At 43.9% G+C, this 26189-nt stretch overlaps 2 protein-coding genes across 4 annotated transcripts in view; one reads left to right on the top strand and one right to left on the bottom strand.

The window, feature by feature from the left end:
* The first annotated feature begins 292 nt into the window (after window positions 1–292).
* CRH (corticotropin releasing hormone) lies at window positions 293–2124 on the top strand. The gene is made up of 2 exons (XM_066547016.1): window positions 293–548; window positions 1091–2124. Exon 2 carries the CDS (start codon window positions 1106–1108, stop codon window positions 1640–1642), a length of 537 nt encoding a protein of 178 aa, XP_066403113.1. The 5' UTR covers window positions 293–548; window positions 1091–1105; the 3' UTR covers window positions 1643–2124.
* Window positions 2125–4201: 2077 nt separating this feature from the next.
* Window positions 4202–26189, bottom strand: part of TRIM55 (tripartite motif containing 55) — a 34981-nt gene continuing 12993 nt past the window's right edge. The window contains exons 5-10 of one of the 3 annotated variants that reach the window (XM_066546983.1): window positions 24129–24362; window positions 23043–23065; window positions 22826–22950; window positions 21771–22003; window positions 19628–19915; window positions 4202–4321 (exon numbers count right to left, since the gene is read on the bottom strand). In XM_066546983.1, the coding sequence (XP_066403080.1) occupies window positions 4202–4321; window positions 19628–19915; window positions 21771–22003; window positions 22826–22950; window positions 23043–23065; window positions 24129–24362 (1023 nt within the window). The remainder of the gene's footprint in view (window positions 4322–19627; window positions 19916–21770; window positions 22004–22825; window positions 22951–23042; window positions 23066–24128; window positions 24363–26189) is intronic. The other 2 variants (XM_066546993.1, XM_066547002.1) reach the window with 2 other exon arrangements.

Genomic DNA, 26189 nt, shown 5'->3' with positions numbered 1-26189 from the left:
GGGGATGGAGAAGGAGCTTGCCCGGGATAGCAGCGCCGGTGCCGCTCGGGTCGGGTCCCTCCCCGCGGGCCGGCCCGTGAGTGGAAAGTTTCCCCGGAGTGACCTCTCATAGTACGCGCCCGCTAGGAAATCTCATTCAAGTATTTTTGTCAATGGGGTGGGGGGGGCATCCTGCTCCCCGGCCCCCGGCCCGGCTGACGTCACTGCAGAGGCGATAAATATCTGTTGATATAATTGGACGTGAGATTTGGGGTTGCGATAGCGAAACTCGGCCCATCGCCGCTCCGACGGGCCCCCATGATTTATTCAGCAGTAGATCGGGGCACGCAATCGGGCTGTCAGGGAGAGCGTCAGCTTATTAGGCAAGTTCTGCGTGATTCCAGGAGAGGGTCTAAGCTATAAAAATCCCGCGCCCCGGCTCTGATTAGTACCAAATCTGATCCCAAGTTCGCCAGGAGCCGGCTCCGAGGGAGAGCGAGAGGAAGGGACGCCGGGCACCGCCGAGTCCCGCCGCCGCCCGCCCTGCCCTGCCGCCGCCGCCGCCCCAGGTAGGTGCGCGGCCGCGCCCGGGCGCGCAGCGGATGCGCTGCCTTGCGCTGAGCGGGGCTGAACGCCGCGTCCCGCGGGATGCGGAGACCTGTCCTGGCCGCACAGGGAGCGGGAAGGTGGGGAACGGGCGCTGGAACCCCACAGCTCGTGGGGAGAGCCGCCCCGCCACAGGCACCCCACGCTCCCCTTCGCCCCGGGTGGGGGAAGAGGCGCGGGTCGCGAACACGCGTGGACGCTGCGCAGGGGCTCAGCCCAGCCTGGTGTCCGGGAGCCGCTGCCGGGGTAGACCGGAGCCGCCCCGCGGGGTTGTTCTGCGGGGAGCGGCCGCCTCGACGGCGCGGATGGACGGGCCGGGCTGAGCGCGGCCGGGGGTACTGTGCGGGGAACCGGGGAACAGAGGGGCGCGGAGCGGCGCGGAGCGGAGCGTTTCAGCACCGGGACAGCGGCGGCGGGGACGCCCCCTCCCCGGCCGCCCGCTGCCCTCCCCGCCGCTGCGGCTCGGCTTTGTAACCCAACCCCCGTCCCCCCTCTGCCCCCGCAGGTTTGGGCCCCGATCATGAAGATCCCGCTGCTGGTCTCCACGGGAATCCTGCTGGTCGCCCTCCTGCCCTGCCAGGAGTGCAGAGCTCTCAGCAAGAGCCCGGCACCCGCCCCTGGGGCTCTGCACCAGCCAGATTTCTTCCAGCAGCAGCAGCAGCGACAGCAGCAGCAGCAGCAGCAAACTCTGCCTGTCCTGCTCCGCATGGGAGAAGAGTATTTCCTGCGCCTGGGCAACCTTCACAAGAGACCCGTTGGCTCTTTCTCCGCCTCCTCCAGCAGCACCAGCCACCTACAGCCCGAAGCCTCCGCCAGCAACTTTTTCCGGGCGGCGGTTCAACAGCTGCAGCAGCTGCCCGAGCGCTCGCCGGAGAACCGAGAGGACGGCGAAGCCGAGGGTGAGGCGGTGGAGAGGGAGAAGCGATCCGAGGAGCCCCCTATTTCTCTGGATCTGACTTTCCACCTCCTGCGAGAAGTCTTGGAGATGGCCCGAGCCGAGCAGTTAGCGCAGCAAGCTCACAGCAACAGGAAACTGATGGAGATAATCGGGAAGTGAAACGGCCCCTCCCCGCCTTGCCAAAGAGATTCCGCAGTTAGCACAAGAATAATTACACCGTCCGATGTACCATAGTGCTGCTCTGATGTCATCTCTTTATTTTTATATAGCTTTAAACCTAGAAGGGCGTATTCCGAACAGCCTCTGTCCCTTGACTAGCATGCACAACCGTGTACCAAGTGCAGAAACACGAGTGTCGTTTGTAACCTCCTTTACCTTTATTTATTTCTCCATTTCCCAGTTATTCTAGTGCCATCGCTACGTAGGGATGTGTGAGCATTGGAAGAAATGGTGCCAAGAAGACAGAAAACTTTTCTGTTGGGGGCAGGGAGGTGGGAGGGGGAATCTCTGTAAGCTACTTTCAATCCACTTTTTTTTCCTGTAAACATTTTCACAATAAAACATCTTTTCAGCGCTCGGTCGATTTGGTTGTGTAAGAGAATGTTTAATATTTATATTTTTAATAAAAGCTGCAAAGTAAAGATGCCTTGATAGACTTTCTTGCCTAGACGCCTGGGGGCTGCTCCGCCTCCCTCGGCGCTCACCGGGGCGGGGTGGCACCCATGGCCGTGGACACCCAGAGCCGTGGGGAGCCCTGGATGTCCCCCGGGGATGTTTCCCCCCGCCCCGGGGAGCTCTGTCCCCGCGGGCTCTCCCACAGGCGCGCCCCGACGCCGCCGGCCCCGCTCGGGGGCTGTCCCCGCCGCCGCCGCCGCCCTGGGCGCAGGCGGCTCCCGGGAACGGGGTGTCGAGGGCAGATCGGAGCCCCCCGGAGCTGCCGAATCCCACCTCTGCAGCCCCCCGAGGAGGCTCCCTGGCTCCTGCCGCTGTGGCCGGGATCGGGCCGCCTCCTCCCGCCGGGTAGCAGCGGTGGGAAGGCGGTGAGGCGCTCCTGCGTTTTCGCATCCTCCTCGCACTCCAAAAGGGCAGGTTCCCCCCCTGCTTCAGCTTCCCCCGTCCCGATGGCCGTGCCCGAGCGGGGTCCCTCCCAGGGACTTCTAGGGAAGCTGCAGTGGGTGTGGAGAAACTTCCCGGGAGGAGCTGGGGGAAATCTCCAGGACGACTGGGAGAAAATAGTAAATCCCTCACCCCGAACCAAATCCCAGGGAAAAGCTGCTCCAGCAGCCGGAGGCGATGCGGTGGCGGGGCTGCGCTCGTTCCGGGCTGTGCGAGTTCCAAAGCTTTGCGGAGCTCGCCTGTGCAGCCTCCGAAACTCTCGCAGGAGAGTCTTCCAGGGAACGTTGTCCAGGAAAAACAGATACCAGCGAGGGCCGGTAGCAACGGGTGTCCGGGACAGGGGCTGACCCCACACAGCCTGCTGACCAGTCTGCACTGCCAGCTCACCAGCCCTGCTGGGGCACAGCGCAGCCTTACAGCCCCACACAGGCCCCTGCCAAAACAGGGCACCCAGGGCTTGGCTCCGGGATTTGGGAAAGATCCACACGTAACGCTAGTGCAGAGCTTGACACCTGGTCCCCTATGGCACCAAGCACTCCCGGCAGCTGCCAATCTCTTAAACACTGCTGAGTGTTGACGCCCTACTCTCAGTGAGAAAAACCACAGAGTGTTGCCTTCAGTACAACTTGTAGAGCCTCTTGTAAGACACAAATTTGATTTCATTTGATGGCTCAACATCTGCAATGCACACAGAACAGGACAGTCAGCATCTACCTTTTCTACAGCACAGCACAGGGGCTTCAAATTAAACCTTGAGTAAGTACCTGTGGCCACCTTATTGCACCCTGGTTCCATGTAAGAACATGTCCCTTTTGTACACATACTGATGGCTGAGAAGACATGGACACAGATACAGCTGGACAGACTGGGCAGCACTTCAGCAACTGCCCCACATACTCAGAGCTGTGTGGGGGTCCTGGCCAGTGCTTTTGGTAAGTGTCTCTTCCTCACTCCTGCCACCGGGAATCTTCCGTACAAATAATGTGTTTCTGCAAGCATCATCTGTTGTGGTTTAGTAGAAAGAGCAAGTGCAAAGGAAGAAATGGCAGCTTCCTCCTTCCCTCCCGTGTTCAGCCTCCGCAGCCTGGGAGGCACCAGTGCTGTTAGACACAACCCTGACTTGGGGCTGCCAAGGACATGATAGTGTCACTGAAGTCACCGGCACTGACAAGCGGGGATGCAGGAGGATACTGAGGAGAAACACTGTTTTAACAAAGGATGCTACTAGAGAATATCATACCAGCGTTTTAGCTAAGAACATTGGTGAAGTGTTTACACCTACATGGGGACATGCCAACAAGTGAGTTACACAACACTAGCAGTGCTCAGCCTAAAGCTGTAGTGATGCTTCTTCCCCCCTGGAAGTGAGAAATTATTGGAAAACACTCTGACTACAATACATAGAATAATCTGTCCCCATGCTCCCCTCCCTCTCAGGTCTGTCAGTTCAAGGGTATGGTTTGGAGGTCAGCTGAGTTCCCAGGAATGAAACCTGCTCGGATGCCCCTTCCCAGGCCACTTTCTTTGCTGACTGCAGCCAGGCTGCCTGTGCTCGCGGTCCTTCTGAGGAGAAGCACACCAGAAGCCAGCCAGAGTGAGTCATCACTCATTCAGTGAGTTCAGCCACGAGAAGGAGAAGACATGACGAGCCGGCTCGTCACCCCTCTCACTGCTCACGGGAGCTTCCTCCACTCGTCCTTGAGGGTATGGCTCAGAACCAGTCTGCAAAGGAAGGAAAGGCTGATAAATGGAAGAGGAAAATATGAATCGCATTAAAATCCATAAGACTTCACAACATGCAGGGAAACAGAGTGAAGTGGGAAAGAAGGGAAAAGGCAGGGAGCATGGAAATTTGGGAAGCTAAGACAAGACTTCTAACACCAAAGAAGTCAGAGGCACTTTTGCCATGACAGTGTTGGAGGAAGGATTAAGCTGGGTGAGCGTGTCGCATCTGTGCAAAGGGCTTAGTCCTGATTTGGACCTCTGGAATATTATTGCACTGAAGGTGATAAATGCCTGTTCAGAAGTGTTCCTGAGCCAGCTTGGCTTGTGTAGCTGGGTCTCCAGATTGATGTGAACCAGAGCCAAATGTTATTGCCAGTGCATTGCCACTCAAAATGATACTTGTTCTGCTGTTATGAAATCTGCCTTGGAAGTGTTTTATTTTTTTTTCCCTTAAAATCATCTAATATTTGTTTCACTTCAATTTAACTCAGATGAGAAACAGGAAACAAATAATACAGAGATATAAACTTCAGTTTATATCCCTCTTTTTTTTGCATAGGTATCCTACACTTACAGTAGAAAAAGGAATCTGGACATGTATACTGTAGCTGCTAATAAAAGGAATTTCTAAAATTAGTTGAATATTTAACAGAGCAGTGTAATAGGCAGAAATATTTTACTAGTTCCAGATCCCTTTGGCAAAGAATGAAGAATGCTTTGTGATAGGATCAGAAATCCTATTAAAGATAAAATTAATAAAAATGTGTGATTTGCTAGCTAAGGAAAGCCTTGTGTCTTCGTCATTAAAACCACAATTTAACTTGCAATACACAGGATTTTTTTCCCCTTGTATTCCTAGATGCACACATACGTTATTGTGCATTCCTAAAATTAAACCAGCCACGCTGCCAGTCTTCTTTGTGCAGCTTACTTCTCCTTTTTTAGCTTACTTTGGAAACCTCAGCATGATCTCAGGTGAACTATTTGATGTCAACATACTACTCAATAGAGAGCAAATGAAAAAGTAGTGTCCTCTGAATTCCAACATCTCAGTCATTTATAGAATTGTCCTAAACCAGAAAGTTGCTTAAGCAGTGTTGCTAATAGACACATCCAGCAACAAACATTGAAGCGGGGATGCTTTTGAGGAACTGAAGCATGGGATGGATGATTTTACTAAGCATTTTTGTAAGTACTTACTGTTAAAGTATACTACAAGAATAAGTAGGAACTAGTGGTATGTTAAACATAAATTAGCTGTTGGGCTTCATTCCAGTTACTACCTATTTCAGTGTCATCAACAAATGAGACAGCATGAAGGTATGAAAATAAATAGATCCCTGTTTCTTTATTTATATCTAATTACAGTTCACAGTGCCATTTTTATCAATATCCTTGATTGCTCTAAATTGAAATAGCCCTATTAATTTCAATGAAATATTATCTGAGAAACTGCTTTATTATTTGAAATGAGGACCAATCTTTGACTGAGATTCATATTTTCAAAGCAAGGCACTCATGGTGACTTACTGCAAAACCCAAACAGGCATCTTGCAGATGAAAATAGCTTTTGCTTGCTAACTTTATGATGTATTTTATGGAGACCACAAGCATGGTGAAAACATGGGAGAAACAGCTGTCTACTTGAATACAAAAGCCCATCTCCAGCAATGCTGTTGAGAAGGGCTGTCTTCCAGGCTCATGCAAAAGTATGGCAAAGAATTGGGCCCAGGAGGCCAGATCTTCAGCTGAAGGCAGGTAACTAATTGAGGCCTATTTATAGAAGATCTGCCTCTCAGCCCTGGAAAGTGCTGATTGCAAATCTTTCAACCTGACTACAGTAAATACATGGCTAGACTCTCTGAATTTATAAGGCATTGGTGCTCTCTTCATCTTGGTAGATGCAGGAGCGTAGGTGGTTTATTAGTCTTTTGTGATGCTGAAAACTTCGCCTTTGTTTTTGGAAGAGCAGTCAGAGTGCCTGGACTAGCTAAGAGTAATTTTGAAACTGGCTGTACAATTTTGTGCACCAAGCCCTCAGCAGTGTGTGAAAGCAGGCATGGTCCTCACTTCTCACCCTGTAAAAGAATAGGACTGACAAGAGGTTTAAAACACAATTCCTGCTTTTTTTTTTTTTTTAATTTTAATCCACACTGGTACCTTGTCATAAAGGAAGGCTTCCTTTAGCACTTTCACTTGCTATTCTAACCAGCCACTATCCACAAATTTACAGTAAATCAAGACTAACTTTGAAGCAAAGAACTATCTCTGAGTTTAAAGTTATATTGAGTGTTTCATAGGATTTGGACCCAATATATAAGAAGAAATAAAGCACAATGCAATGACTTAGACTGGCAAGCTGACTGCATAACCCTGTTAACCAGCATTGCTGCTACTGCATTTCAAGCAAAACAATCTTTGTCTGCATCACTGCCAAAACTGTATTTCATAATGTGTTAACTCCTTCATATTTTGCTGCGATGACATCTTCCTGTGTCAGCAAAACAATGTTGGAACTCCAACACATTCCCACTGGGTTTGGCTGGGTGAAGCATTTGCTCCCTGCACCTTGCTGCGCTCAGCAGGCTGCTAGTCTGCAATACCTCCATGTGCCTTTCCAAAACCAATCATTTTCCATCACGCCCAGCTAGGAGTGAAGCAAGCACAAAACTGACAGTAGGGACATTACTTGGCTTTTAGGCTTGTGTTTTCACACCTGTGACACTCCAGTGTTTGTCTCTGAATCACACAGTGACTGAGGTCTGCTCTCTTTGTGTAAGACAAGAAACCATGAAAAGGTGCCAGCAGCAACTTTGTCCATGTTATTAAGTCCATTCTTCCCTTCCAACAGCAGCCCACACAACTCAGAGTTATACAGTGTGCTGGAATTGTCCAAGAAAAAGATTTCATCTGTAGATTTTACAGAAAAAGACCTGGTTTGAACCAGGCTGTGATTGATTGTGAAAGACAATGCAGAAGCAGGTCATTGGGATTGAGGCATTTGACCGCTCTGTAGGTCCCTGTAATCTCATGCTGGATTATCTCGCTCTCCCTGTTACTGCAACCCTACTCTGCTCCCAGAGGAAAGCTCAGTGCTGAGCTTGCCACATGCCTTTAAGACAGTCCAGATTCAACACTTCATTGTGTCTGTCCATTGCTATTAGGTAACTTGTCAAGCTTCTACCTGAGCTTTATCTTTGCCTTGGCGATCTCCTGGGTAGGACTTGTTTTTCACATTACTAGAATAACAAGTCCCAACCCTTTGGGTCCCTAAAAGTAATAATGAATAACTAAAGGGTTTACCTCAGATTACATTCACCACATTAGGCCAATGCTGAGAGAGTGCTGAATACTTACCCTTTGATTTATGTTTTCCCTTGTGGTGTCGAGTGACATCAGATGGTGCTTTCAATAAGTACCAGGAATTTTCACCAGGCCAGCTCATGAAGTGGGGAGAGAAGTATACCATGCATGACTGATGGTTGGTTTTGTTTTTCCCATAAGCAAAGTCCAGACTGGAGTTTACATGCCAGCTCTATGGAGGTGCTGAGCAACCACAACTCCCACTGAGCAGCCATTCAGCACTCCTCAGCATTTGGCACGCTAGAATTTGCATGAATAAACAGTATAAGGATCTCAGAGTTGAGCCTGATGAGTCGTTTCAAAGTTGCACATATTCATAATTTTTCAGTATTTGCTTCCTTAAGCAGGACTCTACTTAAATCTGTATTAGGTTCTTGTAAAAATGGGTGTAGAGATGAGGAAAGAGGTCGGTGGGATGGTTTGTCATAATATTTTCATTTATTAGGTCCCAGCAGTTACCCTATTTATGCTAGGAGAAAATATGTAGTCTAGGCCTTTTATATATTTGAAATACAGTGAAGTCTACACATTGATTTCTGCTTTACCAGCACGAACCTCAGCAGCCTTGAGGTACAAAGGCTGGGATCTGAATTGACAAACTTTAGTCATCCAGAAACAAGATATCCACTCAAGCAAACTCTGTTCATCCCCTCTAATGGGAGTGATCAGAGAAAGGCACAACCAGAGGGTGATTTGTCCCATGTTCAAAGAAATGGATTGCTCTCTGGAGGTACCTGTTTAACTCTAGTGACTCCACAGACACTCTGGATGACTGGGCTAGACTACATCTGGCTTTTAAGCAATTATACAAGAAAGATTCCAGCCAAGTATTTCAGGATATCAAAACACTCCTTGATAGGAATTCAGAACTTTGACTGCAGTATTATTTTATGAGATCACAAACTCCTAAGTTTAGGAAGTCGAAAGAAAAGGTGAAGGGCTGAATGGCTTCATAATCTACTTTAATGTAGATGGATGAGGCAGCTGGCTACAACCTATGTGAATGTTTTCTGGAGCAACAATGCTGCCCGAAGCAGGTTCTGCCCCTTGGGTCCCCATTCACCTCTTCCTGCTTTGGTTCCATGGTTCACTGTCCATTTGCATTGCTGCAGCTCTTTGAAGGGCTGTGCTAAGAATGGGAATGTCACTGGAACAACATCATTTTTTTTCCTTTTTTTGAGGTGAAGGAAGATATTTTTAAACCTGTATCATTTGAATGATTTGATTTCAGCACAGCCCAACAAACAGCTTCCTCAGCACAAATGCCCTGTAAGTGGTGGCACCTGGGAAGCAATAAGAGGCAGGGCCATTTGGCAAAAAACTTCTGAATCACCTTTTCTGCTAGAGGAAAAACTGGATCCACACCCTTAGAGGCACATGTACTACCCGGTGCCTTTGCTGCCTCCTCTTTATCCAGCAGGAGAGCAAGGGTGTGAATTTGTTAGAAAGTGTGGGTCTTGGAGAGAGAAGCAGTGAAAATACAGGTTTCTTGATTCCAGCCTCAGAAATTGAGTTAGAAATTAAATTTAATTCCCATTTTTAGCTGGCTTGTTTAGAAACAACCCCCAATGTTGACAAGAACAGGGATGATTAAAAAATGCTAGCTGGTTGCAAAGCAGTCACAGAATCTGTAGGCTATGTTTGTCTGCCTCAAATGTCAAGTGTTACACTGCTGGCACTCAACACTTCCAGGCAGAGGAAACAAAGGGAGCACAACAGGTTATTTTTAAATAGTTTAAACTTTAGTTCAAACATTTTGTTTTCATATTTTTATGCAGTCTAGCTCCTTCAGCATAACACCTGGCAGCTGTCACGTATATCACAACAATATTGTTTCAAAGCTAAGGGGCTGCTTATTTTGCATGGATCTTTTTTATCAGTGGGAATCAACAGAGCATTCTCCAAAATATTTGTTACAATTACCTGCCACAGAAACACATAAGGTAGCAGACAAAATTGTATGCACAGACAAGTTCCATCAGACACAGAATTAGACATATCACTCTCTTAATAGTGGTCAGTAATTAATTTTAAAAGTCCATTGGGAGGAAATGCCTTTCTTCAATAGATCATCACTATTACAATTAACATTATATGGATAATGTCTAATGCAGAGTCTCTTACATAATGACCTCAAAGTGATAAAATATATTTCAGAGGAAAACAGCCCAACTGTCTTATTTTGGTATAGGTTCCACGCATCTCCCATGGGACATGAAGGTCCAGACACTTGAACCTGTGGTGGAAACTGCATTAGAACATGGTGTGGGAGAGCAGCTTTCTTCTCAGCATTACTTGGGACAAATGACATACAGTTCCCCTATAAAAATCACCTATTTTTTTCATAACTTAAGGAAGAAAAGGAAGAAATAACATACTTGTGTAATATTTGACCCATTGCTGCACCTCATTGATCCAACTTTTTTTTGGGAGTAATTAACTACATATTTGCATGAAACCTAGTCCTCCTACTGGGCAGGAAAATGGAGGAAACCCAACAGGAGAGTCTTAAAAACATGTGAGGCTGCATGATCAGAACAGTCTGTCCTGCATCTATCCACACCATTCTTCACTCCTCTAGGAGTGAAGGTTTTTTGGGACCTCCTGAACAATGAGCCTTTACCATTTCTGCTCACTTGCAGGCCTGCTGGAGAACTGTCTAGCACAGGGAGGATCCTATTGAGAGGCTGCCAGAGTAAGTGCTGGTCACGTACTACATGCTGGTCACCAGTGCCAGGAAGCTACTCATGAATACCAGCTCTTCCCTCTTCCTCCTACTGCTGCTTTGTCACACAAATAGATAGGAATTCAGATTAACAAGTTAAATGTGAAGTAAAGACCTTCCAAGAACTTCTCCACGGCAGTAATCAATCTAATCCATGTTGTAGAAATTTTGCTATTAGCTTTCAGGGAGAAGTAGCAAAAATAGTAGTGGTTTAATGTCCTGTCTGTCTCTGTCAGGCAGACCTTCCTTTGACTAATGTGGACTTTTGTATTTCAAAGCTTTTTCTCCCTCTGCAAACCGTACTTTTGGAAATCCAATGAATGACACAGTGATAGTTCAGGCTGTGATTCACCCTGGAGCTCCATTTGTGGGATCAGATAACAGAGCCAGCATAGCTTTGAGATGTGTAGACGCACACATCCCATGCTTGGAGGCTCATCCCGTGCTGCTCACATTGTGAGTGACTGCCCTGGGCTCTCCTAAGCCTGCAGGGGGTGAGAGTGGTGTTTGTGAGCTGTGGGCACAGCACAGCCTCTCTGAGAGACAAAACCAGTGGAGGTGCAGGACAAAAAGCAAGATTGTCAGCTAAAGCAACCTGTTGTCATTCCTTAAAGCCACCACATAACAGAAGAAGAAAGTCTTGGCCACAGTTACACCATTTTTTTTTCCCTCATCAGCTGTTGTTGCTACCACTTTTTCTTTGTGTGCTCATTTTTCCATGTCTCCAGTTGCCTGAATCTGCTCCTTACTGCAACCACAGCAACTGAAGCTGTTTCCACGCTATGACTCCGCTCCAAAACTCCAGAACTGCTCAGTGAGTAGCTCTGTGATTGCCCAGATGGATGTCTGTCATGTCAAATCTCACATTGTAATCTCTGCTTGCCCGTTAGCAGTGCTGGCCTGCTTGCACAGCACTCAGCCAAGTGATGAGCAAGATATTAAATCAAGTTTCCTTCTGTCCATCTCACACTGTTCCCAGGTGAAGACCAAGGAAGCTGTGATAAATGCTGCTCATAGAGCTTAGGATTCAGTCACAGTTAATGACCAGGTATTGATAGGGTATAGAGTCACTGTCACCAGAGGCAAGCTTGGAACTGACCTGCATCTGGGCAGGCACCCAATTTTTCTTTAAAAAGAAATTCATTTATTTTCTAAAATTAAATTTTGAATTTGTGCATAAATATAAAAATGAATGCATTTTAAAAACAAATATTTTGTCAGATGTTGAAGAGGCTCATCAGCACTAATGGGGGAAATGACAGCTATATTTTCTTGGTAAGGCATTTTGTAATAGAATAAGTCATACAGCAAGTGTTTCATCATGAACAAAAACCACTTCTGTGTACAGAAGTGCTGAGCCAGGAGTGCTCTGAGTGACTGATCTGTATTTCGATCACCACCTTCAGTGGCTGAGACAGACTCAGGCAGATTTTATAGGGTGCTCTCTAAATTGAAAAGAGCAGTAAGAAATTCAGATCACTTATCCCCCAGGACTGTGAGCTTCTCATTCTCTGCTCAGTCAAAGGCATGATGTCTCTGTTTGACATCTGTAGCATGGTTTGAACATTGCAGCACCTCTTGGCTGGCAGCCAGGGATAACAGGTTTTTTTTAATTAGTCACTGGCCTCTTACTTAATGACCTGAGGATTATTGCAAAGATGCCAGGAATATATATCACCTCAAAAGAGATACAAGATTGAATCATCACTCTTTGATATGTCTGTCTCCTCATTTTCCATTTAATTTTGGCTGCACATGGTCTTTATCTCCATTTTAGCCCCCCTAGTCCTAATCTCCATTTTAAAAGCCCAGCAGGTGGGCACGGCAAGGTGCTGCAGTCCAGCCCCTGCCTGCTCACAAGCCTGGAAACCCTGCAAGTGGAAGGATACCCTTCCCAAACATAGGGGTTCAGGCCCAGTTAACTAATTACCACCACGGGGATTTTCAATCAGCTAGGCTGGAATTTAAATGTTGATCCATCTCTAATGCTTACAGGACACCAGTGCTGCTTTCCAGAGGTGAGTGAGTGGCTGCACTGAAAGCCTGGCCTGTCTCAAGGCAGTAAGGTAACTAAACAAATATTCCAGAAGCAGATGGTTTGTGTAGTTGTGACATACATCTACCACAATGTGATGTAAACCAGTAACAGTTCATCCATGATTAAAAAATATTTTTTGTTTACATTCTATTTTCCTTTCCAAACTCCTTAACAATGAGCAGAACAGGTGATGCTTGGAGGAGGAGGCTGAATGGAGGTAGAATTCAGTATTTAAATGACCTAGTCACACAAAGACAATGTCTATGTGAGCCTGGCTTTGTATTAATTTCAACAGGAAAAATAATTTTGTCCAAACTGTCATTGTTTGGACAAATTGGAGATCCTTTTACTAGTAATAGACTGAAAAAAATGAAATATCCATAAATCAGATGGTATCTATGACTCACCAGACAAACAGCAGAGCAGACTATTTGAGGGAAAACTTCAGGTGAAGTATTTGCCACTCATATTAATTATGAGAAACTGTTGTCTGAAATCTGGTCTTAATGCATTGCCCTCACGAGTCATCGCTGCTGTCTCTGAATCACCCAGGTAATTCTCAAAATTAAGGGAGAGGGAGGTGTTAAAAGAGGAACAATCAAGACTTTGCTGATCTCCTCTGCATGTATTGCCAAACTGAGGAGAAAAAAATTCACCTGAAGCACAAAGTCAAGAAACAAAATGGAAATTTACAGGCAAAATTTACCACCAACTGAACATCAGCCTGAATGGCCACAGATGTAGCTGCTATCACTGAGTCCCAACTCACTGAGTCAAGCTACAGAGAAGCAAAGGCAGAATTTCTTGATTGTTAACTGAGTTTCTTGCATCTAGTGTTTGTTCAGGTACAGGAATGCTCCCCTCCTACCCCCACCCCCCCACAGTGAAATTTAAGAGATGTTTAGGGAGAAGATTGAAACAGAATTTGATTTGGGCTTCTACACCAGCTGATTCAAGGGTCTCCTACAAAAAGCTCAGCTTCATGGAGGACAGATGACTCATTTTCATTCAGACAAACCTTGCAGATATTTTCTAATGGTACAGGAATAAACTCATCAATTTTCCACCTAAGGAAAGGTAAAATACAGGTATATAAAGACCTAGATTGCAAGTATCAAGCTGATTTTTGCTGTCTGCATTCCTGGATCTTTCATTAGCACTAAACACACGTTGCAGGGAGCAGAGAGCCTTTGAATCAGCAGCTGGTGTCTTGGAAGAAAGCTACGTGGGCCATGCCCGTGGCTGATGCTAACAAACTTCCTGTTCTGCTCTGGGGGAAACTGTGGGACGGTGTGTCGGGAATAGAGACCCTTTCTTAGCCCCATTCCTGCAAGATCCAGCCTCACAAAACTGCCTTCTCTTGAGCAAGAAATCCCTCTTGGAACAGCTGGCTTGAAGTGGGTGCTTGTCTTCCTCACCTGAGCACATTGGCAAGACTGAGTTTCCAATTTGGTGAAGAGAACATTTCTTATTTGTGTTCTATGCTTGTGCAAACACTCCAGAGCAGCACTGTGCTAAAATGTGGGACCATGCCTTGCATACCCTGATGGAAAAGTGGAGGTATGTGAACAAAGAGCACAGTGCAATCTCTTGGCCTTATTTTGGTTTTCAATGATCTTATTTAGTCCATGTTGTCTGCACATTGACATGACAACCAATCAGCTAAAACTTAGCTAAATACTGATCTCTCTGATGTGATTTAAAGATGTTTCATGGGGAAAAAAAAAAAAAAAAGAAGGATCACCAGCTGAAATTAAAGTATTCAGCAGCAGGGCAAAGAGAACTACAGAACTACAGTACATGAATACAGAGAAGACTGTCCTTATGGTAATTCTGGCAGATGGCATAAGGTTGCAAGAAAGTAATAGAAAATTTTAAAACTAATGAAACAAGATTAGCATAGGCCATTCCATTAGTATTTCTCCTCCCAAACAGTTCAGTCCTGATTATATTTTATATCCTCGTGGAATTAAAGCACTGTACTTGCTGACTGCAAAGGGAAATTAGATCAGGCTACTGTTTGTGGATGATTAACTTGCATTTCATTTCAGACTAAATGGAGTCCTTTGGAGCCACAGACAGACTCTTTTCTTATGGGGAATTTCAGTAACAGGATGCAGGGTCCAGCACTTCATTTTAGCTGAAATAAACCGGGTAACCACAGACTCAGACAAACCAAGAGTTTCATGAACGCTCACAAATTTATATGGTTTCACTGCATGAGAGATGTTGCTGACAAAATATGGTTAGGGAAAGTTGTGGGACTCCAAGATCTGCTTCTCCCATGCACTGGAAAGGGCTGCTTGCTAATGTCTGTGTCACTCACCACTAATACAGCCCTCCCCATGGAGCCAAGGCAGTTCATTGATGCTATTCCTGCTCCCTGTGCTGTAATCATTTGCTGCTGGTTGTCATCTCCCGAGGCTCAGATCTCCCCAGCTTCAGACACCAAACAGGGGCAGCTGGGCTGGGAGCAATGTCACCTCACACTCAGCAGGCAGGTGGGACAGGTGCCGAGTGAGAAGCAGCAGCTGCTGCTGAACTTGCTCTTAGTGGAGATGCCTCTCATTCTCTGTCAGAGGCAGAAGCAGCCCGTGGTGACCACACTGCTGATTTAGGCACTCCCCAAAGGAGGATGAGGCTGTCTGATGCAGAGTTACTTATTTTGTTCATGCTGAATAATCTTCTTTTGGCCTTTCTTACACCAAACAATCTGCACACCTGCAGGCTGTGGCTCCTGTTGCCTTATCCCTGCTCCCACACTCTGGAGGAAATTTATAGATGCATCAATACAATTTCTTAGAGTGAAATGACCCTTGAATAAAGTAAATGTCGGGAATTAATAGGGGAACTGATCTCTTTTTGCTGCTGAAAACCAATTAAAACCCTATTGGTGCATTCCATTAAAAGAGTCTGAAAATAAAATATATCCTGTTCTTATGATGACAGTCATGCAGGTTTATATTATTATTATAAATAATTACACAGTTATTCAAAGTAATTTTGTTATTTGGCTTTTGGGGCTTATCACACAAAGGAACAAGGGCAGTGACCTGATCTTTCATATGAAAAATGAAGACACATAAACTGTCTAACCAGCCACCTCACTATGCAAGGAGAATAAAACCATTTTTATGCAAATAGAATCTGAGACCAAAATGTCTTTTCCCTTCAACTCCTTTCTACTTCATTATTAAATAAATCATAAAGATGTCATTAGAGACCACACAGAGAGAGGTCTCAAACAGTAGAAATAAGAGCTTTCTGCCTTTATCTATTTTTGATTTTAAAAGGTATTCTGAATTTAAAAAAATAAGGAGAGGGGAAAGAAAGCATGGTGCTCTTCACATGCCTGATTTCCCAGGAATAAAAACAACCTCTATGTCCTTTAGTAATAATACAAGTTTTCAAAACCAAACACAACCAAATGAAGATTAAACGATGGTCCATGGACTTAATTGAGATTCACATTGTCCAATGCTCTTCAAATTCAAATTACTACCAGACAGTGAATCTTTTCGGCTAATTTATGCAACTAAAGTGTAGATGATAACTTCTTCCCTCTCCCTTTTAATTATTTTAATTGAGAGATATTCTTCAGTCAGAGTGTTGGAAGTTCTGCACAGAAAAGCTGAATAATAGTTTGTCACTTTTCATAGATGCTCCATATCATGTACAGTGATGAGACCACAGTGCAGAAAGTGAGCAGGGAAAACCAATCATCTTTGTGTTGAAGAATAGATCAACATTGAATTTGTCTGTCATTTGAGAAAATACCCAAAGCTAACTACAACTGGTTTGAGTCAGGTTTTTGGTTTTCAGTAAACAACATTAAATATCCCAGTTGTAATACAGAATTCTCTGTAGATCAGTTATATCACACTGAAAATTGAACACACATGTATGAATTACCTAAGAAGGGCACAAATTTGGAACTGGAAGATAGTCATGGATATTGTCTACCAAAAAAGGGGTTATTCCAGAAGAGATGTTACAGAATAGTTAAGGTTTAGATTACAGAGTCTGTATTTGGGACAACTTCATTTGGTAGTGAAGTTCTTAGTCCTTAATCTTGTGGATATTTCAACTCTTAATGTGACCTAAGGAAAAAAAATTCCTTTGTCTAGATTGGGTGGGATTCCTGTAAATGCTGCATTTCAGGGCCATGATTGGTGCTCCATGCTCACTGGGAATGTGGGAGAGATAGCTTGAATGGCAGTGGGACCTGAAGGGAATGTGGGGTGTGCTGTGTGAGCTGGGGTGTGAGGGACCCCTTTCCAATATGTCCATGGGGACCTCTGGAGAGTGGGGCTTGAGCCATCCACCCAAGGGAGCATAGGTGATTTGCTTTCTGTGGTGATCCTGGCAGCAGGATTATTCAGTGGATTTGTTTTCCTGACCTTAACCCCCCTGATGCCAATTATTACTCTCCAGCTCTTCCTCCCCTACTTGCTGGACTGAACAAGCTTGGTGTTCTTCACACCTGTCAACCAACAGATTCTCCATCCTGCTGGTCATCTGAACAGCAACTGAAATACAAGCCCATATATCTGCAAGAGTAAATGTCTGTTTTCATTTTGAACCAGGGAGTTGCAATATTTAACCATGCAGGAATAAGCTGAAGGGTGGCATTTGTGAGGAGGAAGAAATGATTTAGGCAGCTCATGTTGTGAACTAGCATGATGTTTTTGGATAGGAAGAAAGGGAAAAAGTCCTTTAAAGCTATATAGGAACATCACCAGATACACTATTTGAACTGTTAGTTAGTGGTAAAATGAAATATTTCCTACCCATGAAAGTACAAATCATGTATTGAATCAGATTCCAAAGACGATGTAGTATGATAAGAAATGCCAAAAGTGTTATGCAGAATGCTAACTCCTGTGAGAAAATAAGAAGAGTGCTTCACCAGTGTTGTCATCACATGAAGTACTCATTATCACTATGTTCTGTCAAAAAGCTCTGTTTCCACAGCACTTTTCCATGATATACTTTAATTAGAGAAAGGGAGTAAATACAGTGGTGTGAAGAACATCAGCTGGGGTTTAAAAAAAAGGGAATATAGCACTTCAGAGTGGGTTGAGTAAAATCACATGCAGGAAAAATACAAAGTTGAAGTTCACATAACTGAAAATGATCACTGCCCCACGACAGCAGTCATTTCCTTTGTGACAGAGACACATCTCAGCTCAGATCCTTAAATCTGACCACAGCATCATCTCATGGCATCACCCTCACTCAGACATCCTGCTCTTTCTATTCTTCTGCATTTTTCTGCTTCTTGTGCTTTCCTATCTCTTGCTGTGTCTCCAGCTCACTGGCAATCCCATCCTCAGCTGTTTCCCCTGCTCCTTTCTCCCACGTCCCCAGAACCATGAGCTACTCTACTCAACATCCTCCTCCTCCTTCCAAAATGCCAGTGTCACCTGTGATCTGGGAAAATATTGAGATGCAGCACCCCCAAACTCACATGCCAACAGGAACTGACATCTTTCCTATGTGCCTGTTTTTGCTCCTGGTATTCAATGAAGAAAGCTGGGTACCAGGCTGCTGTTGTTTTTCAGACAGCTGCCCATGTCAAACACAAGTTTTGTTCCTTTTGTTCTTGCTGGGGCTGAGGGATGCAGACCACACTTAGGCAAGCTCCCAGGAAATTAACCTGGGAGCTAGTACAGAACTTACGTACCTATGGTGAGGTTAGGCTGCCTGGTCATCAGTGTAACTAATAAGAGGAAACAGCTCTTAGGAAAGCTAAGAGGAAACAATAAATTTCATTGTGAATTTACTTTTTGCCAGCTCATTTAGAATATACTTAAGAAGACAATGTCGTAGTAGATTTGATAATTTTAAAGTACTTCTTGTTTTAATTCCACTCAAATATTCCCAAATAAACCCTGACTTGAAAAATAGCCACTGAAATTTAGTGGTCAGATGTTGCTTTTGTTAAGAAAGTCAGCAGAGTCAGCCACCAAATTCAAGTATTACTGACTGAAACCTCTAGCAGAAGTGCCCCTTTTATCATATCTCTGTTAATTCCTTCTCCTAACTTTTTGCCTGGAACATGATTGTTTATCTATTTTCATACAATTGCAGCCTATGTAGCTGCTTATGTATGCTATATAGTCATCTCCAGACTTGAAGGAAACAGCATGAAATACTTAATACCCACTTTTTCTTTCTCTCTCTCTCTCTCACACACACACACACACACACAATCTCTTCTCATTGCACACATACAGGTAATTTCTTTCTTAAAACATGCAGCTAGAACCTGTAAATTACTATGGTTTGATTTACAGAGTGCTGCTCATGGGCTGGTCACCAGACACTGGAGCAGGACCTGGTGTAGTGTGCAAATCCTTGCACAGCTCCCTCAACTCTGTTCTTTGTGTCTTTGGGCCATGTGGAGTTTGTATACATGTGCTGAAGGAGGATTATTCAAATTCAGGTTATACCAATTCTAATATTGTCATTTTAAGGAAAACATTCTACTGTCCTCAACACATCAGTATCTGTTATCCCATCATGCTGCTGAGTGTCTAACACTGAACTGAAATGTATTTTCTTCATGCTCTCTTTTAATCAAGTCTCAAGATTCCTTGGAGCAAAGCCTCTGCCACAGATCTGAACCCAGGAAACCACACTCCTTACTGAGAGGCAACCAACCACGCAGGAAGGCTCTGGGTGTTTGCACAGCTTCATGTTCACATGGGGAAGCACTCCAGGTGCAGCCACAGAGCTGCAGAAGGCAAAGCCAAGCCATAGCTGCTCCACCAGTCACGGTAGGACAGCACATACACAGACGGTATGTAGCAGGTGATGAGAGTAATCTCATGCACAGGATTTCTCTGCCACTAACACATGCAAATATCTGATGTGCAGCAACATCACTGGCCTCTCCAATAGTTCCTGTGTGTGAGTAATTTGGATAACAGCTGGCACAAGCAAGGTGCACCAGCAGGTAAGCACAAGCAACCACCAGCATGCTGCTTCGAAGCTATAGTCAGCCTGTCACACATTGAAGCATCTATAAATCCAGTTTGTGCTGCTTTCACATGTTTGAAATTGCTCTTGTTCTTTAGCATGCAGAGGAAAATGAAGCCACATTTTCCTTAACATTGCTGTTCCCGCCTTGCTGCACGTCTCAGCCCTCTGGGATGACTTTGGGAGCACTGACCTTGGACATCGCTGCAGTGGCATTACTTTCCTTACCACTCCCTGGTGCACTCTCCTCGATTGTTGCTGCTGTCGGGGCTTCTGCCTTCTTTGCACTTGTTTCCAGAGAAACAGGAGTCCCTACTTTCCCCAGCCCACTCACCGGGGTTGAGCTTGGGCTGCTTGGTTGCCGTGACTGGGACTTATACCAGCTAGGGTAAAACAAGGGATCCGTGGTTTCTGCTGGGGCCGGCACTTGAGTGTCAGACTCGGGAGTCTGTTGAGAACCACTTGGTGTCACAACAACATCCTTAAGCAGGACAGATAAAGAGAAGAACAAGCACAGTGCACCACATTACCTTCCTGCTGTAGTCACATTGTTCTGCATGTTGTGTTTGTTAGATAGCACTGCAAGGCATAGGTTTGTCCCACTAATATGATCTGAAAGAATTGCAATCAAAATGCAAAGCAAAAGCAACTATATAATTTGAATAACACAGACAAGAGAAAGAAAATAAATGAACCCAAAAATAGAACAGGAAGGTAGAACTAGCTGGGAAGGGGGTGCTAACTGAGAAAGGAGTGAGCAATGGGTTCATCAATTCAGATAAACCCTCAGTTAAATCCTAAAAGCTTAAATTCTGCATGAGAGTCTCATGAACCCATACCAGCCATGAATGACAGGTGTAGGTACCTTCAGATGGCTTGTTGGGATTTAGGTTAAGAATAACACTTTTGCCAAGGAGTCTGTTGATACAAGCAGCAGAATAAAGGGAATACTGCAGAGAAGCATTTGCCCACGAGCCTTGCCATCAATGCTGTAAGCCAAGCACTGTTGCTCTGCCAGGAAGAGGAGCAGCCAGATGAACTGCAACTCTACCTGCATCAAGCTCTTGGGGTTTCTGCACACACAGTCTGCTATCATCACTGCATTTCTGCTTTGCCTTTTTACACCAGAAGGCAAAAACTCAAATACAGGTATCCGTCACAGCACAACACCCACATACCATGTCTGACTTCATGCTTGATCATCTCCTAATGGCATTTTACAATTTCTAGAGCATCATGCTATACCTTTCTCACTTAAGCCTTAGAAATTAGAGAATTCATGTTGGTGGGCAGAATTGCTTATGCCTAGTTCTTGTTTGCATAAAACCCTGCATCAGTTAGGGAACACAAGTTTAGTTAACTCAGAGCAAATTTTCAAATTTTGATTAAATCAGTAAAGCCTGATTTAAGAGCATCTTCACATGACTGGTGAAAACTCACACATGTTTTTAGATCAAAGAAAGAATGAATCTATAGTATTTATTTTCACTTGTTTTAGGTAGGGAGCTTCCTACAATCAAATATCCTTTGCGTGCTTTCTTGTTTTCACATAGGCCTCCTCAAATATATTCACAGCAGCCTTTACCCTTCAGCAACTTCACTGAGTAAATTGTCTAAGAGGAGAATTTGCTAAGTTAATGGTATGCAAGGCAAACTAAAGTAGCACATGAAGTATATTTTTTAATGTACATCTTTTAGAATATGCAGCAATTATGGTCTCATTCTAATCAAATTCCCTAAGAAAAGTGTTGGCCTAAAATATTCACACCCTGAACCTGTTTGCTGTCAGGTTGTAAAAGGCAGTTTCCTCTCCTGTTTGGTGTATGATATTCCTGCATCTAGCTAGACATATCCCAAGGACGATCAGAGTAGAAGGCAGCAAGTGCCATTCACAGAAAACAGTAGAAGTATAATCTAAAAACTGGTGGTGGAAAGCTTCCTAAATCCAGAGAGAATGCCAAATTCTCTTGGTATAAATATTTTAACAATCATCTCATTTATAACAGTTAGTCTGAGTTAAATCACAGCAAGCAGAACATTCGTTGTAATGCACTGAACTCCCAAATGGAGTCTTTTTTATTTATCACTTATGTATCCCATATATATCTTAATTTATCTAGCAGCTAATTTTTTGCCTATCGAGTGACACATGCACATGTTGAAGTAAAGTTGCATGTATGTGTACAAGGGCAATAAATAATTTTGCCCTCCAGTGCATTAACTCCCTTAGCCCTGCTCCTGAGTCACGGTGCCCACAGGACACAGGGGAGCATTTCTGGCTCTGCCAGGTGCACTCAGCAAAGCTGGCAGGGCAGTGGGGCAGCACAGACATTTACCTGACCAGCTGGGGCAGCCAGCACTGGTGCTGGAGTGGGTTCAGCCAGGGGCTCTCCCCCTGCACTCTGTGCTTCAGGGTCCTGCTGAGGTGCCTGTGGTACTCCCTCTGATCCTTCCTCTTCCACCTCTTCCTCCTCTTCCTCCTCTTCCTCCTCTCCTGATGACTCTGTGTGGACTTGACCCAAGCCTTCACCATCCTCTGTCTCCTCCTCTTCTTCTTCTCCCTCCTCCTCTGATAGAACATGTGTAAAATGACAGGATGAGCACCATGTGAAGATGACTTCAGTCTTTAGGTAATTAAGAAGCCATTTGCAATTGCATGGCAAAGTCACTGACAATCTTCTGCCTCGCAGAGAGGGTGTTGGTGAGGAGCCTGCTCCCACCAGCCTGGACTGGGCACTGCCATGGAGCTGCCAGCAGGAGCTTTGGGGCAAGGAAGACACTGAACACACATGCTGGTTAAAATCTTAAGTTGTCCCTTTCCATGGGAAGGAGGACAGAAATTCCTGTCAATGCAGTTATCCTCATGAGGAATATGCAGCACAGCCCTGCACGTTTTGGGGAGAGGCTACCTGGGATCTGGCACAATCTCATGAAAAAAGTCCTTCTTCCAATTCTAGGTATATGTTTGTTTTAATGCAATTGAAGCTGTCCTCATCATTCTTTACTGGGTCAGTGCTTTGCAATGCATGACTGGAAGTTTGAGATACCAACATGCCTAAACCAGACTGTCAAACTTGGTCAAACCATTGCTTTTGTGCCATCTGACAAATCCTGTGGTCTGCAGTCATGGCTCAGGTTGTTTCCAGAGGAAGGCCTCTAGCACTGCATTTTCTTTAATATAATCACACTAGTTATCCTAAAAAATTTGCAGGGCCATCCGAGCACTTAAAAAAAAATAAACCTAGATTTGATTATAATTGATACATAATGCTCTGGTTACATTTTGGCATAGAGAGAAATATCTGATTTGATGTTTCCTACTCAGTATCATCATGTGAATCACACATAGCTGCTATATAAGAAAGAAATTTTGGTAAAATAAATTACATACCTCTGTCAAAATCAATTTCTCGTATTATTTTTTCTTCTCTACTGAGGTTCACTGTGAATTGGTTCATATTCTCATACCCATCCTCTATTTTTTCCATTTGAAATCCTTTAGAAGCTTCAGTAATTCTAAAATAGAAATTGGTTATTGTCATTGGATTTGAAGATAAATTTATAAATTGTGATTATAAAAAACAAGAGTCTCAAGTTTAAAGACTTACTTTTGTAGCAATGTTTTGGCATTCTGTAGAAACAAAAAAGAAATAACTGAATTCATAAATGATTCAATTTTCTCAGAGATTTTATGCATTGAGAAATAATTCTTACAATGTCAGCTTTTAAAAGCACTAATAAGAATTTAAATAGTGACAGCCATGACATCCAGGAATGAGATGAAATTTGGATGGTAATTAGCATACACCTGAGTAAACCTTTTAGTTCTTCAAAGATGTTTTAATTAAAACAGGAATATGATGGGAAACATGCAGAGTTGATAGGAATAAACCCCAAAAGGAAATATTTTTCCTCTTTTTTTTTGGTTGTGTTTGTGGTGAAAAGCATCTGGCCTATTACCCTCTTTTGGAGACACAAAACTCTATTTGTCTTGGAAGAATATTGTACTCTTCAAAGGCAATTATTTGATGAAAGTAAGTGTTGGTTGTTTTAATTTGGTTTTGTTTGTGGTTGGTTTGGGTGTTTTGTTTTGTTTTGTTTTGTTTTGTAGAAAATGCCCTTCCAGCCTTTAATACAGAGGAATTGTAAAATTGCAGGACAGAAATTCTACACCAATGAATTCATTGGATGGGCTGCTAATGGTTCTCTACTCACCTCTCTTAAATTTACAGTAAGAAAACAAAAGACAAAAAAAAAAGTAAAGGTATCAAAATGTATCTTAGCATACAAATTATTGAAAAGTTAATAATTTTGTCAATTTACAAGTGAAACCTATAATTCTCAGAAGATCATATTGTACACACGAGCATATTGTCCCACCATGGTATTGGTGGGAAAATAAAGATTACCTGGAAAATGTTTGAATTTCTATTTCTTCTAAGGGGACCAGAAACTCATACACAGGATAGTATATTTTGTTGCAAATAGCAAATACTCGTGTTCTTGATTTGGATAGTATTCACAAGATGAGTAGTTATTTTTCTGAGCTGATTCAGGTGTTTAAAAAAAAGAGTTTGTATACATGATCACTTGAAGATTAATGAACTCTGAATGAGCCTACAATTGAGAAATGCTTAAATAATATATCAATAAACCCATCATTCTTTTTCTGTCTTGATTCATAGACTTTATACCTGCAAAAACACAGCCATTTCTGGTTCTTCCATGAACTGGATTCCTGATTCAACCAGTTTTGACACAGCTTCCAAGTGAGCCGCATACTTCTTCATCAGGGAGCGGACGTGTTCCAGTTTCTCCTCTTGGGTTCTAGTGATTATTTGTGTCATCTCATTTTTTCTTTCTTCCAGTACAGAATAGAGATAATCAAATTTTTCACACAACTGTTCTTTCTGTCGTTTGCAGCATTCCTGTGAATCATTTGGTTTATGTTAAACATGTTATGTTCTTAAAAGGGTTTCTATTTTTACAGTTACTTGGAAGCATTTTCATCAAAGAAATTCCTCTTTCTGAACAGTGCAAAGGATTCTGAATGACCCCAGAGACTTTTATAATTTTCAAAGTCCAAGCTGTTGGAACAAAAGTTTAAAAACTCTTCTCAAACTCTGAATTTCAAGCCACTGAAAGCCCCCAAACAGGTTATTGTATAACTTGTGAGTCTGCTAAAAAAAGTAAAAAGGTATTTATGATGTCTGTAGTGATACATCAAAGTCTGAAGAAAAAGTAAAAGCTCCCACCGTATTAGCAGCTGGGTCCATTTGCGTGAACAGAATGGTTTTAAAAGCAGTGAGCATCTCAAACAGCTCTGGAGAATTTTCTTTTTCTGCCAGAGTACCTGGAACAATCCTGGCTGGGCTTGATTTTCACATACGCCCTCTTAGACTCTATTTGGACAAGAGGTGTCCATTATATTCCATTTACTGTGCACTGAATGAGGTAGAGGTTCTGCAAAGAAAATGGGGTGTGACAGAAGCACAAAGACAAGAAGGAGGAATCAGATTCCAACCGGATGTTCAGGCACTGATTTTCACACAGTTTCTTGAGACACTTCTATTGTCCCTCCAAGCAGACAGCAGCATCTTTCACTGAGTTAGGAGGATGGGTTTGATGACTGCTGCATTGAGCGCTCTCTCACAAGAACAGACTGCACTTGTAAAAGAGGATTTATGGGGAGGAGATGGGGGATAGATTATATATAATGTCTAAGGTCTACCAAATAGAAGTACTTGAGTCATCTGTGTGCCCCAGGGCATGACTTTATTGTGGTTAGACCTGGTTGTGGATGGTGTTGATTATTTAAATCTCTTTCCTAGGAACTGAGGCTGAATTGATTCCTCATCTTTGTCCCTTGAGGCATAATGCTGAGATTCTGGCAGCACAGGATTATTAACAGCGCCACAGAACTTTAAGTAGCGATAAGACTTATTATTCACAGCACTTGACCAGAGAGAGTCCCACTTTTTTCTTGACTTTCAGACAGAGCTCATTCCTATAAGTGGTATCATGAGCTCTGTATCATTCAAATGAGAAAGCCTTTCAAAGATCTGCATTTGTCTAAAAATCACTGTCTACATGAGGGAGGAGAGGGGATTAAATGCATATCTTGATGCATTGACCCAAGTATCCACCTCTGCTTCCCAATGAGGAGGGCTAGGCTAAACAGGTATTCCTTGCAGGGGGTACAGGCTTGTCCTGCCCTTCTGGGAGTCCTTGTCACTTCCCAGAAATTCCTGATTAGTGCAATTACAGGGTGGAGTTAAGGAAGTTTTCAAACCAAGTGGGTCATGGTTTCTGAGTGTCCTTCTATGTTCAGACCTCAAATAATCTTTTCCCACTCCTCTCCTAGCTTTCTCCCCATGAGATGTCGTTCAGATCACTTGGAAAACAACCTTAATTTCGAGACAGGTGTGTGCTATCTTTGTCATTTGACACAGGACAAATGTTAGGGGAAGAAGAGCAAGCAAGCTATATCAGGGTGCTCTGAGAGATCCTTCCCTGTCTTTAAGCACTAATAGATAGTATTTCCTGCCAGCAGATATTACAGAGTTGTGAATCTCATGAGTGAGAGTGCAAAACAGGTTTTTAACTGCAAATGCTGAAATATTTCTGAAATATTCTCTTTCTGCATAAAAAGTTCCCATATGAAGCCTCTGCCTGATGGAATTACTCTAATCAGATTCTGTGTAATGAAAGAGGTTAACAAATACATGACTTTGCATTCTAAAAAGTTCTCAGCC

The sequence above is a fragment of the Molothrus aeneus genome, chromosome 1, assembly GCF_037042795.1.
Source record: "Molothrus aeneus isolate 106 chromosome 1, BPBGC_Maene_1.0, whole genome shotgun sequence".
Lineage (NCBI taxonomy): Eukaryota > Metazoa > Chordata > Aves > Passeriformes > Icteridae > Molothrus > Molothrus aeneus.
The sequence above is the reverse complement of the archived record's forward strand: the minus strand, read 5'-3'. Positions and strand labels throughout refer to the sequence as shown.

Excerpts from the sequence above, each read along its gene's own strand:
- CRH (XM_066547016.1), top strand. The coding sequence starts at position 1,106 with ATGAAGATCCCGCTGCTGGTCTCCACGGGAATCCTGCTGGTCGCCCTC.